This window comes from Echinops telfairi, unplaced genomic scaffold, assembly GCF_000313985.2.
Source record: "Echinops telfairi isolate 266 unplaced genomic scaffold, ASM31398v2 ScPeMD7_7424;HRSCAF=8462, whole genome shotgun sequence".
In the NCBI taxonomy this organism is placed as follows: domain Eukaryota; kingdom Metazoa; phylum Chordata; class Mammalia; order Afrosoricida; family Tenrecidae; genus Echinops; species Echinops telfairi.
In genome coordinates this window covers 36606746-36629691 of record NW_022111324.1, presented here as the reverse complement: position 1 = coordinate 36629691, position 22946 = coordinate 36606746, and the positions used below count along the sequence as shown (strand labels likewise).

Sequence of the window (22946 nt, the reverse complement as noted above, 5' to 3'; positions counted from 1 at the left end):
TAGGTTTAAATCCGATAGCTCACTAATTCATTACTTTCTGAAATATTTGTTCAACATATATTAAGAGACACAATTATGTAGCAATGTAAATTATGATAATATTTTTACTCTGCACCATTACCAAGAAAACTAAAATGAAGTGTGACAATTTTGCCAAAAATAATGTTCTTATTCTAAATTTTCTAATAAAATATCTGTAAACAGCTATTTTGAGATAAGCTATTGAGATAATTTCAAAGTTGATTTTTCTTATTTTTATTTAAGTGTTTTAAATTTCTTTCTAGGAGTATGCAATCAAGATGACTGGATCAGCGCAGTGAGGCCTGTTATAGAAAAAAGAATACAAAAGTAAATACTCAGCTTTCTGTATTGGCATGACATTCTTGTCTTAAGCCCATATAATACTTTTATTATTTTTAAAGCAATGCTGTTTGACTTGTTATGATGGGATTAATGTGTTGAGGAATAATATTTTTCTATTTAAGAAAATCTGAAAATTACAGTAATAGAACATCTTGTCTTTAGAGGTATTAAACAAGTAAATCTCCATTGTTAGATATTTCTATAGATATTTGTACAGATATTTTATGCGTACTTTAGCATCTTTTGTTTATTAAACTTTATTTTGTGATAATTGTGTATTCACATGTAGTTAAAAGAAGTATTGCTGAGAGATACTGTGTACATCAGTTGTTGTCAGTGGGAATATCTTGTGCACATACATTGTATAATGTTTTGGGATTGACTTTTTTCACTCAGCATAATTCTCTGGAGATTCATATGACATTCATATGAATGTCAGAGACTGACAATTCATTCTTTTATTAATGGGCGCTATTGCATGATGTGGGTATATCAGTTAGTTCCACCATTCATCTTTTGAAACATAATCTAGAGAGTGTACAGATTTTTTTGTGAACATAAGTTTTTATGTCTTTGGGATAAATGCCCAGAAGTGTTATTGCTGGATCTTACTTGTATGGTAGGCACATGTTTTTAAAGAAACAGACAGGCTTTCCAGAATAGCAGTACCATTTTACATTTCCACTAGTGATGTACAGTTGATCTTGCTTGTCTGCATTTGTGCTGGCATATTGTGGTGCCAATATTTTATTTTAACTCATTCTGATAGATGTGTACTAATGTTTTATTAATGGTTTTAATTTGCATCTCTTAAATGGCTAATGTTGAGTATCTTATATTTTTCACTCATTTTCTAATTTTTTTTTTTAACTTTTGCACTCTGAACTTCTCTACATTTTCTAGATACTAGTTCCTCATTGACAGGTTCTAACTGACTGCAAATATCCAATTGCACCCTTTGTAGTCTATGTCCTTTTCCTATCCTTTAACCATCATATTCCATCCAGGAAAAGTTCTCAATCCTGAAGAAGTTTGATTATAAGTTTTTCCCTCTATAAATTATGTTGTCTAGGATTTTTTTAAATAGCCCTATAGGCTGACAATTTTCCTGTATGTTTCTTTTTTTTGTAAGAGGTTAACAGTTTAGCATTTTATATTTTAACCTGTTATCTATTTTGAATTCATGTACAAAGTGTGATGTTGAAGACGTGTTTTTTTTAATTGTTTGTTCGTTTCGTTGTTATTGTTTTTGCTTATGCACATGTAATTACTCTGATAACATTTGTTGGAAGGATTGCTTTTCTTCCACAGAATTGCTCTTATCCTCAATAAAAAATTAGTTGGGCATATTTGTGTGTATCTATTTGTAGATTCATTATTCTGTTCTATTGATCCATGTCTACCTTTCTGCTAACACTGTATAGTCTTAATGACTTGCTCTGAGAGTTGAAATCAGATTGACTGATTCAACTTTTTTCTTTCCCTCAATATTGTTTTAGCTCATCTGTCTATATACATTTTATTTGTTTGCTTTTAACTGCTTTTATACCCATGCTTTAAAAAAACTATATGGTAAATTACACATAGGGAACATTTTTTATTTGAACATATTAGTGACATTTATTATGTCTATCATGTTAACCCTCATCACTCTCTGTTTCTATAGTTATAAACGCGTTGCCTCCCAAGAAATGAGTTCTCTTTTCCATTCTTCGTGTCCCTGAGATAACCATTAGTTGATCTCTATACCCTTGCTCATTCTAGAGTACTTTATATAAATGGGATCATTAGGGTATTTACCTTGATGGAGCCCTGGTGGTGTAATGGGTCATACATTGGGCTGCTAACCATAATGGCAGCTGTTCTAAATGATCAGCCATGTATCTATATATTTTAATATAAATGTATTTGTATTTATAACATCTTACTGAGACTTTGATAGCATTATCTTCAACCTTAATATGAATTTGTTGGAAAATTGACATCTTTGCTAAATTGAGTTTTCTAATCCAGGAACCACAGTATGCTTTTATTTACTTTGAGTTCTTTCATTTCATAGTTTTCAACATTCAAGTACATGTTTTTAAAGATTTACCTTCAATTTTTTGAGGGTTACAAATGCTATTAAATTTTCAATTTTGGTTTTGTTTATGGCAAATGTATAGAAATACAATTTCTTTATCTTGTATCCCTTCAGCCTTGCTGATTTTCTCTACCAGCTTTAGGAGTATTTTTATAGATCCTTTGACATTTTCTATATAGTTAAATATGTTATTTGAAATGGGCAGTTTTGAATTTACATCTCTCAGTTTTATCATTTTTTGCTTCACATATGATGCTGCTTTGTTATTTGATGCTTATGTATTTAGGATGGGTATGTCTTGGAGGTGGAATGATCTTTTTAACATTGTGTAATGTCTCTGTCTCTAGAAATATTTTCTGCTATAAATTTTAATTTGCCTAATATCTGATATTCCTGCCTCCTTTTATTTACTGTATACCTGATACATCTTTTTACATCTTTTCAAACTACAAATATAATATTTGAAGTGAGTTTTGAATAGGTAAAATTTGAGGAGTCTTTAAAAAGTTTATTGAAAAATTTAATTGAGAGATAATAGAAATTTTCCATGAACTTTTTTAAAGCTCCTACATGTTTTTAAACTCACTATTAATACATCATTTTGGAATATTTAGGCCATTCACATTCATATTTTTATATATGCTTATACATGGTATAGGAAACTACCTGTAAAATTAAATATATGTTCCTCTATAGCAGCAGTTTTCAACCTGTGGGTTGCGACTCCTTTGGGGGTCGAATGACTCTTTCACAGGTATCGCCCAATTCATAACAGTAGCAAAGTTACAGTTATGAAGTAGTAACAAAAATAATTTTATGGTTGGGGGTCACCACGCCATGAGGAACTGTATTAAAGGGTTGCAGTATTAGGAAGGTTGAGAACCACTGTTCTATAATAATTATTTCTGTTCTCTACTAATTATTTCTGTGTTATAGCTTAAGTCTTTTATTTCATATATTTCCCCATTTTCTCTGATATTTGTTTCTCTGTTTTTCCTTCATGTCTTCTTGTGGGTTACCTGAACATTTTTTAGAATTTTCTTTTCTTTTAATATTTTTTAGTATATTTCTTGTATACCCCTCCTTTTTACAATGCATTTCTTTAATAGAATTTTAGTATCTTTAAAAATTTCATCACAGTATACTACTTACAACATTTTAAAAATTTGACTGAAACTTTATTTGCATTTAAGACCTGAGATGTAGTTAATTAATGTGGTCCTTCTAGCTGAAATCCCGTATGTAATATGTTTTAAATGGAGCCACTGTGCCAGTGGTTATAACCCCATTTTGGAGGAGCGTCTCTGTTAGGCTGAAGAACAGGAGTAAGGTGGGATGTATTCTTAGTTCTTACTTTATTAGAGGGTGTGAAGCAAGACACCATCCTGTTTCCTTTGTGGTCTGGTCTCCTGAAAAACAAACAACACGCTTTCATCATACCCATTTCTTTGTGTATGAGACATCTTTGCAGCAGGAAGAGAGAATTCCTGGGACTGCCAAGGAAGAAAAGCCCCCAATGGAGCCCATTTAAAGTATCTGTGTGAAGTGGTGGAGGCTAAGTCTAGAGACACCAGCGGCTGAGGCAAGGAGACCATGAGACAGAACGGAAGAGTATTGCTGAGACTGTGAGACTTTGAGGCAAAGCAGTGGGCTGGCTTATGGGAACAGAGGCCAAGGGATCCCCTGGCTGAGAGGCCAAGGACTAAGACTTGGCTGTTGACTGAGGAGAGAGGTTCTGGACCATTGACTATATCCTTAATGTTTTCTGATCCTCAGATGTCATGATCTGTTAACTTCCCTAATAAACCCCCTTAATTGTGATTATTGTATGTGAGTTCTGTGTGGTCATTGCATCAGGCTATCAAACCCAAAGGAAGTTGAGTACTGTGGGAGGAAGGGTTGGTGCCAGAACAAGAAGGATGGAGGGTTGAGGTATATTTGACTTCTGCCTCCTGGCAATCGGGAAGTCAAAGGAGGCCAGACATGGCCTCTACTATTTTAGCAGGACCACATCAGATCATATTATGCTTCATTGCTTCAACTATTAAACATAATTCAAGGGAAAAAGGAAAACATTTTTTACTATATTTTTACTCTTTTTTTTCCCCCCTTCCTGATATTCTGGAAGTCTTTCTTTTATTATTTCCTTTTGTTTAGACAACTTCCATTAGCTGTTCTTTTAGAGTAGGCTTTTTGTGACAGATTTCCTTTATTTGATACTATCTCAATCTTCTCTTCACTTTTGAAGGATATTGACACTAGGTATAGAATTCTAGTCTTCTTTCAGCATTTGACAATATTGTACCACTTCCTGCGTCCATGTTTTTGATGAGAAACAGATTGTCATTCAAAAAATTCCTGTTAAGGAATGCTTTTGTTTCTCTTGTTGCATTCAAGATTTCTTGTCTTCCCTTTTCAGAAGTTTATGACTCATCTTAGATTTCCTTAGTTTTATCCTCTTTTGGAGTTTGCTCATTTCTTGAATCTGGACATTTAAGTTTTTAAATTTTGGGAGTTTTAGCTATTATTTGAGTACCCCTTCAATCTCCCCAGTTTTCTCCTCTTGTCCCAGGGCTGTGAGGATGTGAACCTTGGAGCTTCCGTTTTATTCCCTCGACATCCCTGCCGCTCCGTTCTCCCTGCCGCTCCTCAAGCTCATGTCACTGCTCAGGTTGGAGCGGCTGCTCTTCTAGCCCATTGCTTCTTTTCCCTTTCCTTCACTCTGCTGTCGAATCCATCCATTAATTTTCTTATTTTGTTTATTGTACATGAGGAAACTTTAAAAAGTTTATGGAAAGTTCCATTATCTTTTAATGTTACTTTTCTATGCATTTTTTGAAGTCCCTTAGCATTTCACTTTTTAAATTTCCATTTAGCTTTTCTGTATATCCTCTATTTCTTTCCAAAACTCTCTATTTTAAAAATGTGTTTCAAATGTATTGATTGATTGTTGAAGCATTTTTGATGGCTGTCTTAAAATTTTTGTCATAATTCTCTGATCTCAATTTTAGCATATATTGTCACTTTCATTCAAATTGAGGTTTTCATTGTTTTTAGTATGATAAGTGACTATTGATTGACACTTAGACATTTTGGATATTTATTTTAAGACTTTGGTTCTTAACTAAAATATTTGTTTTATCTGATTTCTACTTCTCCAACAGTGGAAATAGGAGGTTGCCACCGTATTACTGCTAGGTGAGAATGTAGTTTAGGATCCATTGTTGGCTACATTGATTCTGGACAGGGGGAAGGGTTCTTTGTTATTGGAATGTAGGAAGGGCTTTGTTGCTGTTATGTGTGGAAGTTCTGGTTTCCCAGTAGATCTCCATTGGTATCACTGATCCAAGATGTGGTTTTTGATGGTCTCATATGCACCTGAAAGTTAGACAATAAAGAAGACTGAAGAGGAATTGTTGCATTTGAATTAGAGTGTTAGAAAAGAAAAATGTACTGTGGACAGAATGAAGAACGAACAATTATGTCTAGGAAGCCCCTTGGAAGCGAGAGTGGTGATTTTTCATCTCACATAATTTGGATGCAGTATTAGGTCAGGGGGGCAGGTCTCTGGAGAAGCACATAGCATTTGTAGAGTGGAGGATCAATGTAAAAGAAAAGCCCCCAATGAAATGTACTGACACACGAGCTGCAATAATGGACAGTAAAAAACAGGACAACAAATGTGAGGATGGTGCAGGACAGTGTTTTCGTTTTGTTGCAAATAGTGTCACTATGAGTCAGAACAAACTAAGGGGCACTTGCCAGTCCCAACAATATGTAATGTCTAGGGTTTTTAATTGACCTTAGTGGAAAGAATATGGAAATATGATGGGCTATCCAAAAAAACAACAAAAAAAACCCAGTTTTTTCCCCCAACAGTATGTATTTAATTTTTTTTACAAAACAACTTTATCACTTTCAAAGTACTCTCCAGTACATTTAATACATTAGGTGAAATCTACGATTCCATTTTTGGAAACATTTTTCAAACTCATTTGTTTGGATGGCTGTTTGGATCTCTCGTTTTTTTCTTCATCTCTTCTTTGTTGTCATATCGCTGTCCTTTCATGCTCCACTTTATTTGTGGAAATAAGAAGTCTCAAGGAGTGAGGCCAGGTGTGTGGGGCAAGAGAAGCATGCTGTTTTTTGCCAAAAACAGGCACACTGAGATGGCGGCATGAGCAGGTGCATTGTTGTGACAAAACCGGTCCCCACGTCTGCCACGTCTGTCACATACTATTAAAATGTAAGTTTTTCAGAATCTCTAAATTGAAAGCTTGATTTTTAATGGTCTGACCTGGTGGCATGAACTCCAAGGCACTACGGGTCAACATTTCCACCTGTGCAGTATGTTGACGGATGTCCAGAATGAGGTTTGCCAGCAATAGATATTTTACCTTTTTTGAAACGAGAAAAACACTTGTACACTGAGTTTTTCTGCATAGCACTGTCCTGGTAATCTGTGTTCAACATCACAACAGTCTCTGTGGCATTTTTCCCGAGCAGGAAACAACATTTCATAGGTGCATGCTGTTCTCTTAAATCAGCCATCACAAAAACACACTAAGGTTCGTGTGAAACTGCTTTCACAAGCTTACTGTGACCAGAGAGACCCTTACCAGGCAAGGCCACTGGGTGCACTAACTCAGAGTGAGTTGCTTGAAGCTCGCTGGGAAAAATGGGAAAAATGCATACTAAGTAAGCTCTACCCAGCAGAGCTTTTTTCTGTTTTCTTTTTGGGTTCCCCCCATAGAAGTTCTATAAGTAAACTTGTTAAAACATTTTTACATAGTTCATAACTTTATAGTTACCATGGGCCATATTCTTCCAGTGAATTAAACTATGTAGAAGAAACTCTTATTAAAGGTGAACTAATACCAGAAATGGCTTGTATTTTTTATGTATTTCCCCCTTGATTAAGTAGCATATACATATTATTATGGGTAACTTTTACAGTGGCAGTCCCTACTATAAACAGAGTAGTGAAAATCAGGTAGTGATTCAAATTTTTACAACAGTTTATAATCTTACATAATAAAAAGCCATATTAGTAAAAATCCTGTTAGGAAAAGTAATATAATAAGGAACATAATTTTTTCCCATCAAGTTGCCATTATAATTAGCCCAACAAATATGGGTTTTTTGTTTCATTATATTTTCCAAGCTCTTAGTGAATGATACTATGCTTCTTATTAACATAGGAAAACTGGTGAAAATATTTGTTATTTCTCATTAAAAAAAATAGCAAGGAAAATTTAGTTATACTCTAATACGAAGTGTTTTAAAGTGCCTATTTAAAAATTTTAAAAATAATTTTATTGGGAGGGTTTGCAGATATCATAACAATCCATAATTCGATCATATTGTATTGTACAAATGCTACCATAATCAGTTTCAAAATTTTTTCTTCTTGAACTCCTTGATATCAGCTCCCCCTTTCCCTTCCCTTTTCTACCCAATCCCCCAGAACCCTTATTATTTTTTCCCCTATAATAGTTGTTTTTGGCCAGATCTTACATGATCCAATATATCCATTCTCATGCAATTCTGTTGTTCAATCCCATCTAATGGGTTTATACAGTGTCAATGCTATCAGCTCTGTTTACCCCCTCTCCTCCCTCTTCCCTTACCCTGCAGGGACCCATTACTCCATTACTCCTGTTACTGTTTCTGAAGGGTTGTCTATCTTGGCTTTCATGTATGGAGAGATCTTAAATATACAAATGAACATATGCAAATCTAACATGATTGATGAGTTAAACAAAAATCATAATAGTAAGGGGAGAAAATATTAAAGAACTAGAGGATAGTTATGTGGTTCATCAGTGCTGTACTGCACCCTGGATTTTTTATCCCTTCTGAGAGGGACTGTCTAATTATCTTGCTGGTGAGTTTTGGGCCTCCACTACATCCACGCCCCTTCACATTGATTTGGTTGCTTGTTTTTGAACTTCGGATACCTCTTCCTGTTGACACCTCATGAACACACAGGACGGTGTGCTTCTTCCATGTAGGCTTTGTTGCTTCCCTGCTAGATGGCTGCTTGTTTAACTTCAAGCTTTTAAGACCCCAGATGCTATATCTTTTAATAGCCAAAAGGGCCGATTTTTATTGTTGGCCAATTGATAAATTTTTTTGCTTACCTCAGAGTATTACAACTTAATTCTTATATACTTCTTCACTACATTGTTAACTTTCAAATAACTTTTGTTTTTTAGGTACAGTGAAGGTGAAATTAGATTTAACTTAATGGCCATTGTGTCTGACAGAAAAATGATATATGAGCAGAAGATTGCAGAGTTACAAAGACAACTCGCTGAGGTTTGTGATCATGTTTTTAACTATAAAGTTTTAGCTTAGTTATTCTCTCCGAAAAAGTTTGCCTTTTTTTGTTTTAAGTAGCGATTTAGTCATGTATCCCGAATAGTAATATATAGACTGTTGAATTTGGCTGGATACATTTAGTTTCTGGTTTTGCCACTTAGTGGATATATAAATATGTATATACAGTATTTCACTATGCCTCAATTTATTCATGTAAAATGGAAATAATAATGTTTACGTAAAAAGTTGTGTGGTAATATATTTAAATGACTTTAAATAGTGACTGACATATAGTATGTTAGCAATTAATAAATATGGTATTAACTATGACTTCATTCTACAGTAAAGCAAGTTAGGATCTTTTTAAAATAAATTATTGCTTATAGTTAGATTCAAATGTAATTATGTATTAGTCTTTATGATTGATTATCTCCCTCTAGTAAATATTAGAGAAAAAGATTAATAATAGAAAATCTATAAACTTTTGATTACATTTTCTTAAGAGTGTATTTAAGCAAGTTTATTTTCTAATGAACAGAAGAATTATAGAAATATAGTAGATTCACAGTGTAGATTTTTTATCTATTGTAGAAAATAGAAATATTGAAGTAAATAGTGCTTTCATTCTTTAATATTGATGGCATTAGGCTGATATTCTCATTAATATTAGGAGTATAGGTATAAAAAGTCATAGTGTTTATCATTTTAAAATATCCCTGACTTAAGCCACAATCATTAGGGTGTGCTGTGTATGTCTTTCTCTCTAAGGAGGAACCCATGGATACAGATCAGGGTACCAATATGTTAACTGCTATCCAGTCAGAGGTTGCCAAAAATCAGATGCTTATTGAAGAAGAAGTCCAAAAATTAAAAAGATATAAGGTATGTTTGAAGAAAATGCATGTTTAATGTTTGATTGTTTTTCTCCTTTTATTTACTGTTTCAGAATAGGGAGTTGGATTTCTGGTACTCTACAAAGGCAACAGGTGGATTTCTTTTAATTTTAGTTTTTTTTTCAATTTAAGTATAAGCAGTCACCGATTAAAGAGTTCCATTTCTAAGTCTCCTGCTAAATTTACCGTATATACTCGAGTATAAGCCAACCTGAATATCAGCCAAGGCATCTAATTTTACCACAGAACTGCTTTAAAAATGTGCTGCAAAACTTGGCTTATACTCGAATATGTATGATAATTTGAATGTTAAGTCTAAACAGTTAGATAAAGTCGTTTCTAACATCACTTATTCTAATGCTTATCTTAGTATATATAGTAGCTTAAGTATATATACATAGTATAAAATATATATAATTTAGTATATATAGTATACTTAGTATTTAGTAAAGTATATGAGGGGGTACCCCCTCCAAAATGGATATTTTTATTTACAACTATGTATTTAAATTTTTTATAAGACAACTATCACCTTCAAAGTACTTGCCATTACATTAAAACCTTTGTCAAATCTGCAATTCCTTTTTTGAAAATGTTTTTCGAACTCATCTGTTTGGATAGCTGACAGCACCTCCATTGTTTTTTCCTTCACCTCTTCTATGTCATCAAATCACTGTCCTTTCTTGCCCCTCTTCATTTGCAAAAACAAAAAGAAGTCTCATGGAGTAAGGTCAGGTGAATGTGGTGCATGGGGCAAGAGGGGCGTGCTGTGTTTGCCAAAAACTGGCGCACTGAGATGGCAGTGTGAGCAAGTGCATTGTTGTGGTGGCAAAAACAGTCCCCCGTCTGTCACAAATCCAACCATTTTTGTTGCACACTGTTAACGCAATCTTTACAGAACCTCTAAATAGAGAGCTTGCTTATCAATCTGACCTGGTGGAACAAACCCGGAATGCACTATTCCTCTCATTTTAAAAAACAGAGGAGCATGATCTTGATGTTTGATTTCACTTGATGAGGTGACAGTGTCGTCTTCCACTGACTTGATTGATGTTTGCTTTTGGGGTTATAAGAAGAGTATGATATCTTGTCACCATTAATAATCTTGGGAAAAAATTCTGGGTCGTTTTGGATCTGTTCTTTCAAAGCACAGCGTGTTTCCACTTGACGCTATTTTTCCTGGTCAGTCAGAACCTGAGGCACAAATTTCGCAGCAACCATTCTTATTCCCAAATCTTTTGTTAAAATTTGCTGAATTAAGCTCCCAAGATTATCAGGATAACTTCAAGCACAAGTGCACAAATATTGTCGACATTTTCGTCCATTCGGGACGTTGATGGAAGTCCAGAACGAGGTTTGTCATCAACGGACATTTCTCCTTTTTTGATATGAGAAAGCTACTCATGCACTTGTGTTTTTCCCCTAGTGCTGTTCTTGTGTGTTCAACATCACAACAGTTTTTGCAGCATTTTCCCTTAGCAGGAAACGAGATTTCACAGCTGCATACTGTTCTCTTAAATTGGCAATCACAAAAAACGAGGTTTTAGCGAAGCTGCTTTTATGAAAAATTCACTGTGACCAGAGAGAAACTTCTCAGGTGATGCCACTGGGTGCACTAACTCAGAGTGAGTTGCTTGATGCTCACCAGCGGGAAAATGCATACTATGCAAGCTCCACTCGGCGGAGTTTTTAAAAAAAAATTTTTAGGGGGTACCCCGTCATATACTGTAATATACTTAGAATATCATGTAGTATATAGTATACCTTTCTATTAATTTAATTAAATAGTGAAACCTCTTTACCATAATAGTACAGTGAAAATACTAATCTTTTGATATGTATCACAAAGTAGCATCCATTTGTTATTATGAAATAATCTTTGTATGTTTTATGAACTTTTAATATAATTTAAAATTTTCCTTCTGTGGCTATTGGGACCTCTTCAAATTATCTTCAAATTTTTCTGGCATGACCCCAAATATGATGAGCTGTTTTTGGCTCATTTGTACATTTTCTGCTTCAGAGTTGGAACCAGTCGTAAAATTAGAGATCATTATCTGGGTGCTGTTGGGCCTCTGGTGGTGCAGTTAAGCATCAGGATGCTTACTGCAAGGTCAGTGGTTCAAACTCACCAGTTGCTTAAAAGGAGAAGGATTTGCAGGATTTGTAGCCTTGGATTTGCAGCAATTCTGTTCTGTTCTCGAGGGTCTCTGTGAGTGGATTTGATCCAGATGGCAGTGGGTTTTTCTGGATAATCAATGTTTAGTGCTGCTCATTGATAATTGTTAGGTACCCTTTTTCTGAATGGAGAAATTCATTTTTTGGTATGTTTTAAAAAGAATGAAATGAGAATTCTTATTATTTTCAGTTCAAATTTAGGACTAACAGACTTTATAATAGAAGGAATTTAAGTATTTGTGATTTTTCATTTTGGTTGCAAACAACATTAATATATCTTATTTGCTTTATGCTATATATACATAGCATATACGTATGTGCATATATATGTATGAATTATGTGTGTGTTCAGAATTACAATAACTAGCATACCAATAAGAGAATGGTTGCAGGAAATTATTTTCTTATTCTTTTTCCCTTAGAATATATATTCCACTTTGGGTATACAATCAATCAAATGACTAAGCTTTTAATTTATTTTAAAATTTTTCTGCATTTGATTATATCAGCAAAATAATACCCAGAATGGTTCATTTGTTTTACTTTGCTTTCAAATGGTATAGGGTTTATATTTCCATTTTTTTATGTCAATAAAAATTTAAAATTACCTTAAAAATGTGGCTCTCTTTCCCTCACAGTCTGTCTGGCAAGTTGTTTTGCAGGACAAATGAATAGACTCGAGAGAACTTTGAATTTTGTAAGACTGTTTGTATCTACTTTTGTATGATGCGGTATTTATGTCATTTGCTGTGTGTCACATTTGTAAAAGTAGCTGATTTGGCGGCAAGGCTTGGTTTCCTCTTTCCCGTGCACTGCAGTGCCACCATTGTGCACTACCTCGTGGTTGATAGTAAACAGTTGTTAAATAAAATAAGTGGGTCTGCGACTAAAGAACATTTTCAGGTGCTATGGTAGGGGCAAGCTGGTTCCAGGCAGAGGGAAAGGGAAAGCCAAGTTTATGGAGACAGGAAATTAATAGATGAATGTTTGAATGTTATGGTTCATTTCCCATGTTATATAAAGAATAACTACCCACCATTTATATATTCCTATGCAGGCTTATTATGTAAGCAGTTTTTAATACAGAGGACTTTAAAAATTCATGGAAAATATATTATCTTTTAATTCCACTTTCCACAAACTTTTCAAAGCCTACTTCAATCTTCCAAAAGTAAAACACAGTTTGGTAATCCTTTTTTCAAAAAAGATAAAACTGACTCTTACATTGATTAGCAATAAACGTGTTTTAATAATTTACTTAATCCATTAATTAACTGAAAGAACCAGCAAGATGTCACAACCAGTTCAAAGGAGACATCAACGAAATACAGATGTATGTAGAAGGTGTATTGAAATGAATTTATAAATAGATAGAAGCTTTTTCTTTGATGGAAGAAAAATGCAGTCAATTAAACCTCCACCACACAGGATATATTTGCATGTCTATTGACCGACAAGAATTATTTAGCAATATTCTGCATGTCCTTAGACAAGAATTACTTTCCATTGCTCTCACTTCTCTCTAAATTGGCGTTGAGAATAGGGCTCAATGGCAGTGACAGACTGAACTCACGTCATTCGAATGGTGTGCTCCAGATCCGTAATTTCCTCTGCAGCACGTTGCTCCTATTCTGTCTGTCTTTGATGAAAAGTAATCTGAAAGAAAGACTAGTCACGGTCATAAGATAAAGCTCATCTTATTAGGCTTGTCTTGATTATTTGCATAAGTGCAGCAAGAATATTAATTGTATCTTATGGTCTGTCTTATATTTTATAAGTTAAGTACTTAGAAGTAATCTTAGAATGTACTTTTAAAAACTTCTGTTTGCTAAGCAGAGCTCCAAGAAAGAGAAATCCAAGAAACTCCATAGTTCTTTATCTATCTGTTTGTTACGGAAACAGAATCTTCCTTTTCGTAACATTATTCTAATTCCATTACTATCTTGAATTATATACAAAAAAAATATGAATTTCAAAACATTTGCAGAAATACAAATCTAGCCTGGTTTGATGTTTGTTTTATTTTTAGATCGAAAATATCAGAAGGAAGCACAATTATCTGCCTTTCATTATGGAATTGTTAAAGACGTTAGCTGAACACCAGCAGTTAATACCACTAGTAGAAAAGGTATGTATTTTATTGGTGAATACTTAGGTTAAGATTTTCCAAAACAAGAAATGCTTTTTTTGGATGGGTAAAAGTAAAATTCTCTTAAGGTTATTTGCTTTTGATTATTGTTTTATACTCTAGTTTTGAATTAGTCCAGTCTGAATATAGTTCAGTAAAAATTGTCCCACTGCTTTGAGAATCTGTATTGTGAAAGAAGTGTGTTGTGGTCCGGTGGTTAAGCACTTTGCTTCTAAGCCGAGGTCTGCAGTTCTGACCATTCAAGGGCTCCTCCGGAGAGAACGCTGGCAGTCGGCTTCTGTAGAGAGTCACTGCCCTGCAAACCCTACGAGACGGTTCTTCTTAGCCCTGTCGAGTACCTATGAGTTACACTGACTGCATGGCAAAGGGCGTGGTTTTGGTTATTTTCAAATAAAGTGTTAAATACTATTCGCTCTTTAAATTGGAAGCAAATTTTGTTTTTCCTTTAATAATTCAGCAAAGGTATGACTAGAAATAATAAAATCTAGAATGAGAATGGACATTGAGGGGGATAAAAAGAAAATTTAAAAGGGAAAAAAATCCATACCCAGGAGTGACAAATTGAATTTCTTCCTGATTTAGTGTCCTTTCCATGGAAAGAAAAGTCTGATTTTTAAGATTTTTTTTTTCTTTAACAGATGGTTCTTTAGATTTCTTAACTAGATGAAATATAGTTAAGGTGTTTTAAAGTTTAAAATATAAATCAGTGTTTCTGTAAGTGACCATCCCTGGATACTCTTTAAAATAAAATACATGTTGCCTGACCCCTCCCCAGAGATTCTGATAATAGGGATGATGAATCTTTAATAAATTCCCCAACTGAGTCTAATGCAGCTGGTTTGTGTACCACATTTTGAGAAACACTTTGAGAAGATACTACATTACTTTGATAAAAGACCAAAATACATGGTAGGTATATTTTTCTTATTAACTTTAAAGTTTATTAAGCAAAAATGCCTTTCAACCCAGCTGTTTCATATTATCATATATTATAAATAATTGATAGATGCTAATGAGATTGTTGTATTTATCTTATTAGCCAGATCTTATATGGTAGATGTGTTTATTTTTAGCAATAAATGTAAAAATAATTTCATTAGACTACTGTTTTCTTTGCCACATTGTTTTCCTATTCTTATATCTCAGGATATTAAACTATAGGAAGTCCAAGATGCAAAATTAATTTTTTTAAAGTTAGGTGGATACGTATTTGTCCTGTGGTTCTTGAAATGCATTGTTAGCAGAGTATCTAGACATCGTGTTCTTAGTATAAAACACTGTGGAATATTTATTGAAAATATTGCATATGAGATAGTAATATAGAATATTGTGCCAAATCATATGACATTTCATATGATTTTAATTATAAATAAATGTTAGGCAAACAGACAAATGTTAGAGAAATTATAAATGTAAAACTTTTGCTTTAAAATTGATCTGCGAAGATAATTTTTTTTTTCCTTTAGGAAGATAAATACTCATTTCAATTAGACCCTCAGATTTTTGTGAGAATATAAAGCAACAGCTTTGCAGTGTTTTTGCATTAGAATCTTAGTTCCTTGGTTCACATGGTTTGGACACTAGGTGGTAGTATATGAATGCCTAATAGTAGTGGAACACCAATTTGATTTGCTCTTTTTTGCATTTGTTTTATTGAGAAAGCGTAGGTGGTGATCTTTGAGCTTTTGCCTAGTGTCATTTCAATGAGTAATACTACATACATAATATTAAGATACATTTATTTCTTGTGTATATGCACTATCTGTTTCCTGGGAGCGGGAAACCAAGGCAGAACCTTTTGTGCACACACATCAAATGATTTCTCATCCAAGTTAGTAACCAGTTTGCTCTCAAGTGGACTCAAAGTCATGTTGCCCCTATGTGTGTCAGAGTGCACTGACCCGTAGGGTTTTACAGAAGTAGGACATCTCAGCTTTTCTCCTGAGTTACCTTTGGGTAGACTCAAACTCCTAACCCTTTGGTGAGCTGGTGTGCTAACTTTTTTACACCACACAAGGAACGTAAATAGCTTTGTGTATTGCTTTAGTTGCCGATGAGTCAATTCTGACTCGTGGTAACTCTACGTATCTAGAGTAGAACTGTTTCTTTGGGCTTTCAGGATTAAGATTTTTTTATAAGCAGGTTGCCAGGCCTTAATTCCAAGGAATCTCTTGGTGGGCTTTAATGCCATCCTTTAGGTTACTAAAAGGAGTCCATGTAATAATTCTAACAGAAAATTCAGAATTGGATTATTCGATTGGAATCCTTTCTAATTTAAAGGGCTAGTAGGATAAGGGAACAAAGAGCACAAGAGGTAGAAGGAGCCAAACCTTCAAGGTGCTTAGTGCCAGGCCTGTCCAGGATCAGACATCTGAGCAATTGAAGCAGTTGCCTACAGCCTGTATTAACAAAAACTATTTGAACCATAGAAACCTTTTCATTTTATATAAAACGAAAGGCGAAGACTTTGGTTCTCCCAAGTGCATACAGGCTTATAGGTCAAAGTAGATCTCTTATCTTTTTTGGTTTTGTTATATGGGGAGTCACTAGTGAGTTAATTAACTTATGAAAAAACTTTAGGAGATAACTTTAAAACGTAGTTACAAAACTTCATGTACCATATACCAAATATGTTTTGTAAAATATAAAGTAAAATCAACTAGATTTCCATTTATCAATTTTAAATTTACACATATATACACATATATAAGTATATATTTAAACTCGGCCTTCATTTGTATTTTGGAACTATTATCTTATCTCAAATTTTTAACAACCACCAATATTGCTAGCTACTGTTAAGTCGACCACTGATGAAAAACAAATACTCCCCAGTCTTGAACCATTGGCTGAGGTTTAGATTGTAGTGACCCATCGAGTTTTTATTTGCTGATGTTTCAGAAGTCGTTCACTAGGCCTTTGTTCTTAGTCTATCTTAGTTGGGGAGCCTGTTCATCATCAGACGCTAATATAAAATCATAGATTCTTCTGCATTGGGAGATCCACAGCAGTTTCACAATACTACTGGATTTTATCTATATCTTATGAAAGCATTATAATGTAATTGTTAATAAGTAATTAACTTTTAGAAGTTAATTTTCTATCCTTTAATGGGAATAAGTAAGAAGGATAAATTACTCATAATACTATGTACCTGAATATTTATGATTATAGAATTATTTGGATTTGAGCCAGTAATCTTTAGTTTCTCATTGGCATGCTATTGAGAAGGAAAATACTAATTAGGAATTTAGCATTGTTAATTTTAAAACTAAGAAAGACAGGACAAAACAAAACAAAAAATCTTACATATGTTACTTAAAACAAAACAAAATATCTTACATGTGTTACTTATGCAACTTTTTAGGCAAGTTATTTACTTCTATTTATTCTATTTCGCTTTTTATTTGTAAATTGAAAGTCATGTATTTCATATTCTTGAGGAATAAATGAAATAGTGTTTATAAAATACACTATGTGTTCAATTAATGGTTACAATTATTATTATTTTTTTGCAATTATTTTTAACTTAAAAATGTATCCCTTAAATTTGGCCTGTATTATACAGATTATTAAATGTGTGGATTCTCTGTACATTTTATGTCTTTGAATATTTAATTATATTTTCAAGTTTACATCAGAAACCAGGAATTAATTCTCATTTACAATTACTAAGCATTCTGTCACATGTATCTAGACAATAGTAAGAAAATAAAAACATACTGTAACTACAATTATGTCTGAAGCAAAATTATGATTTTGTTATTTAAAAACAAAGGAGTTCTTCGCTTAGCTTTCATAAGTCAGAAATTATAGGCAGCAAATTAAAAATTTTGCTTTCAGGCAATTGTATTATTTTGTTTTATGACAAATATAACATGTTTGCTTTTATTTATTAACTTTAAAGCACAACACTCAGTTTTATCAAACTATTGTGGTGATTATACCTAATGTATTATAAAAAGGGATTATGCGTATTCTCATTGTTGAAGGACATTTTATTATTGTACAATAGCAAGAATCTAACTTCCTGGTTTATCTTTGATTCATGTGGCACAATGGAAAGAATATTGTATTCTAGTGCTTGAAATTCTTGCTTCTCAAGTGTGGTCCAAGGATTAGCAGAATCGAATCACCTGGGAATATGGTAGAAATTCAGATTCCAATGCATTTTACTAAAGCAATCTGCCTTTGAACAGTACTCCCAGATTAGTGTTGTGTCCTTTGAGAAGCATGAATGTAGAACATGTCACTTTTTGTGTTACTTGTTTTTTGTATAGTTTATTGTTAGTATTTTAATTTTCTAGGGCAGCTGCAACAGAAGTGCCAAAGTGAATGGCTACCAAAAATAGAAACACATTCCCTGGCCATTTACGAGTCAGGGTACTAGCAGTAGGGGAAATCTTTCTCTTTTAGACAACGCTGGGTGAAGGTCCTTGTCTCTTGATATCTGTGGAGCCATTGTTCCTGGATATTGCCTTGGTATTTTGACATTACACTTTCTCTGGGATCAAGTACTTCTAGCGAGCAACCCCAGGACCAGATGCCTTGCTTCACTCTTGGTTCTTCCTGGTGGTATTAGGCCCTTTAACTCTACTTGCAAGAGATTGACTCAAGGTCTACCCTAATCTTGTAGATTGTATCCTGCTTCACTCACAAAACCTAACCCAGGGGTCCTCAAACTTTTTAAATGGGGGTCCAGTTCACTGTCCCTCAGACCCGTTGGAGGGCCGGACTATAGTTAAAAAAAATACTATGAACAAATTCCTATGCACATTGCACATATCTTATTTTGAAGTAAAAAAACAAACGGGGCAAAAACACCCGGCGGGCCAGATAAATATCCTCAGTGGGACACGTGTGGCCCACGGGCCATAGTTTGAGGACGCCTGACCCAACCTAATGCTCTTGAACATAGCCCCATCCTGCCTTATTAATCACAAGCAGAAACTAGGGTTTACAGCACATAGGGGAATACATCAGTTCACAAAAGATAGGATGACCACACAGTACTGGAATCATGGCTTAAACAAGTTGACATATAACTTGAGGGAGAGGATTCAAACTCTGGCAGTAATCTGTACTATGTACAGTTGCAGCACATGACTTGCTAATCTTATTTTCAAATACTCACTTGCAGATCTTAAAATATCAGATTTATGAATTTAGAAGATACTGATAAAAGTTTCATTAATGAAGAAACATTTTTTTTAATGGTTTTCGATGTAGAACCAACTTTAAATGGAGACATCTGAAAAGAAGATGCTAATCAAAATTACAATGAGATACCACTTCATTCCTATTGGAATGACAGTGATTTTTTTTTAAAAAGGGCAAATGACCAGTGTTGGACAGGTGGTAGGAAACCTCTACAACATGGAATATTACTATGAGAAACAGTTTGGCAGTTTCTCAAAAAGTTAAATCTGAAGTTGCAATATGGCCCAGCAGTCACCATCCCAGGAGGAGTGAATGCAGAAACACAAATGGAAGCCCGTGTACTATTGTTCATTGAACTGCTTTTCACACTCGCTTTTTTCACAACCCAAATGTCCATCAGCTTATAAACAGATAAGCAAAATGTGATATGTACATGCAATGGAATACTACTTAGCCATAAAGAGAAATGAATTCTTGATACATGCTACTACATGGGTAAACCTAGGGAACATCATGCTGAATGAGTCCATCACAAAAGGACACAAATGAAATAAGCAAATATATAGAAGCCAAAGATTACTAACAGTTATCAGGGGTGGGAGAGAAGCGGAAAAGGGGAGTTTTTTTTTTTTTAGGAGACCTGGAATGATATGGGAAAAGATAATGAGAATGGTTGTACAAACTGGATGGAAAAAAAGATCAGTGTACACATAGCAATTGAGATTGTTATGTGTATAGTCACCACAAAAATTATAATGTATATGAACAGGAGTTTTATTGACACAAAATGATGCTTAATCATTGTTATATTAAAAGTGTTAAACTCAGTGATAATTCCAATATGCAGAAACTTAAATAGTATTTTTCTTAAACTTTACTTGGATGAGAAATGGACAATTGCATGTAAATATATTTTTGAATACTTATGAATGAATAAGACTATAGAATAAGTAATTATATTTTTAAGAATATAGTTATAACACATTTTAACTTAGGCAAAAAAGAACTGCAATCTAAGCATAATTCTTTTTAAGGGTAAAGTCTAACAAGAATACTGTATTTTTATACATTATTATATTATATTACACAGTAAGAGGCACAAATAACATATACCTTATATGTTTTTTTTTAATAAGCTGTGGAACCCCTTTCATGTTAGTGTCCTGTACATGTTACATGCCTGTGGGTATTATTTATGTGTGTTACATGTAAAAATATAGTAGTTTGTTGAAACATTCAAGTTATAAGATGAAATGTTCCAGCTATCATATACACAATATAATCAAAGTTTTGCATCTTGGAAAATGCCTTCTTGGACCGGTTTTTACCTTAGTAGCATGTAAACAGACTGATACAATTTTGTATCTTTAATTTCTAGGCAAAAGAAAAACAGAATGCAAAGAAAGCTCAGGAAACCAAATGAAGAAGATACTTTGTGATGTGTACATATTTCTGATTCTGCAATTACTTTCGTGAAAACTTTTACAAACTTTGAGCAACATTCTACTTGGCCCAATGCACGTTTGACAAAAACAGCAGTCTTGTCTCAAATGCATGTATTCATGAACATTTTCCTACCTGCATCATGTGCATGCAGTGCATATTAAATAAAAGTGATATAAAGATTGCTTGCCCAAATCCCATTTTTTTATATTGTATCCGAAATTCCTCTGGAGTGTCTGGATCTATAAATATTGTAATGAACCCAGAAGAGGCACAAATGATATTCTCTACCTGTAATTGTTCTGATTAATCTTTCAATCCTTTAGCTCACTTAAATTTTGAAAATGTGTAACTATCAATTATTACTTAAACTGGTCATCTTGTTTTTTTCATTAATTGGAGAAAAATATCTTTGATATGTAAATGTTATGAGGATTTTGACTGATTTGTGCTCCAATTACCAATTATTTGAAAAAGTATTTTAAAACAGCTCATTTGAAATGGACAAAAGTACAATTTCTAGTGATTTTCATGCTGCCAAGAAAAAAGGTAATAAACATCCTGGTTTTATTTTACTATAATTAAAGTGTTTAGGTTATTTACTTATTATGGAATTATTTCAGGAATATATGTAATTCTTCAAAGGAAAATTTCAGGTGAAGAACAAATTTTAAAGCTTAATGAGTTTTAGTGTTACTCTCAGTTTCGCAATATTATATAAACTGTTAAGTTGTATCTTTATAAAAATGTTATTTGGAGTTTGACAACTCAGCCTATTTGATTTGAAAATAGTCTGAAAGAAATTAGCACAGCTCAATAGATTCCAAGAAACATATATCATTTGTCTGCAATGGAGTTTATTATAGGTTTTGAAAGTTTCTTTGTCTTTTTTTCTTCTTCAGTAAAGCAGTATTGTGTTTTTGTTCTTATTTTTTTCCAAGTCAAACTTTAAAATTTATAGAACTTCTTTTCATAAAGGAAATGCTCCACTTTTTAAAAAAAAATTTTACCAGAGACATTTCTGCACTTAATACATTGCTCTTCAACATTTTATTATGGCAAAGCTTAAACATGCAGAGATAATGTGTACTCATTTTCCATCATCAAAACATGAATATTTAAGGGTTGTTTTAAACTTAGAACTAATATGCTTTAAACTTAGAACAACCTATTAGGAAATTGAGTAGAAAAATTAATGAAATACTTTCCCTGTTTACATAATTTCAACGGAAGATACTGAGTTTTTAATTTTTAGCTCATTGGAGAATTTTATTTTGATATAGATTCAACAATAATTATGAAGTATTTTGAAAATCATGATACCAAAAAAAAAAAAAGCTTTCCTAAGGATAGTTTGAAGCACATCTTGCTCCTACTAATTTATTTCAACTTCACTTACATGCTATTTTTTTATAGAAGCTTTCAATTTGTGAAGCAATTCAAGAATACCTTAAATAATAGGTAGTGTCCAGTGATCAAGACAATGAGGGACTGGTGTAAAGATTGACAAATCAATGGGTTAGAAGAAAAGCTTAGTGAAATAGAAAAGAGAGCCCAGAAGCAGATCTACATTTGTATAGATAGTCACTTGGTTTTTGACAATGGTGGCAAAACAATCTAACAAGGAAGAAAGTATTTTGAACAAATGGAGTGAGAATAATTGAATAGGGAAATTAATGAATCTTAACCCTTTACCTCATCCACCTAAATGCAACTAAAGTGTATGGCGTTTTAGAGGAAACTGGATTAGCTTTGTGTCTTCAGGGTAATCAAAGATTTCTTAGGTCATTACATGCAATAACTTTGAAATGACTTAGAAACAGAGTTCATGAAAATTAAAAACTTAATCATTGACTGATACTGTTAAGAGTAAGTAGTATCAAACCGTGACAGTTTAGAAATAACTTGATTAAGCAACTGTATTAATAGGAGTGTGGATGTTTTTCTTATCCTAATAAATCTTAATAGGAAATACCATAGTGTATGATTTCTTTTATCTGCTGCTGCTTTGATGGTTGCAAATGCAACTCCTCATGGCTGTTTCTACCAGTGAGTAGCGTCAGTTTGAAATGAAGCCATGCAGCTGGTTATTTGCCAAGGAGTCGATATCAACTCAAGGCTAGTGACTAGAAACCGGAGGGATAAAGAACAATCAGGCAATACAGAAATGCCAGTTATGTGGAAAGTTAAAAACAACAACTAAAAACATTGAAAGAAAGCCTCTTTTGTTCATTTCACTTTGGACCCTTTCTAGGGAGTTTCTATTCTGTTTTATTCCTTTTAAAATAGTAATATCTAAGGGGTGATGTACTTCTGGTATTATAAGCAAAAAGAAAGTTGGCCATCAGCTCGG

The 22946-nt window shown here is 33.5% G+C and overlaps 1 protein-coding gene across 4 annotated transcripts in view; it reads left to right on the top strand.

Moving 5' to 3' along the window:
- UCHL5 (ubiquitin C-terminal hydrolase L5) overlaps nt 1–22567 on the top strand; it is a 68036-nt gene extending 45469 nt beyond the window's left edge. For 2 of the 4 annotated variants that reach the window (XM_045298158.1, XM_004706654.2), the window contains exons 7-11: nt 285–348; nt 8665–8767; nt 9539–9652; nt 13871–13969; nt 20529–22567. In XM_045298158.1, coding sequence (XP_045154093.1) covers nt 285–348; nt 8665–8767; nt 9539–9652; nt 13871–13969; nt 20529–20573 — 425 coding nt within the window. In that variant the 3' untranslated portion in view covers nt 20574–22567. Of the gene's footprint in view, nt 1–284; nt 349–8664; nt 8768–9538; nt 9653–13870; nt 13970–14765; nt 14901–20528 lie in introns of those variants that run through there. The other 2 variants (XM_004706655.3, XM_045298159.1) reach the window with 2 other exon arrangements.
- The last annotated feature ends 379 nt before the right edge of the window (nt 22568–22946 follow it).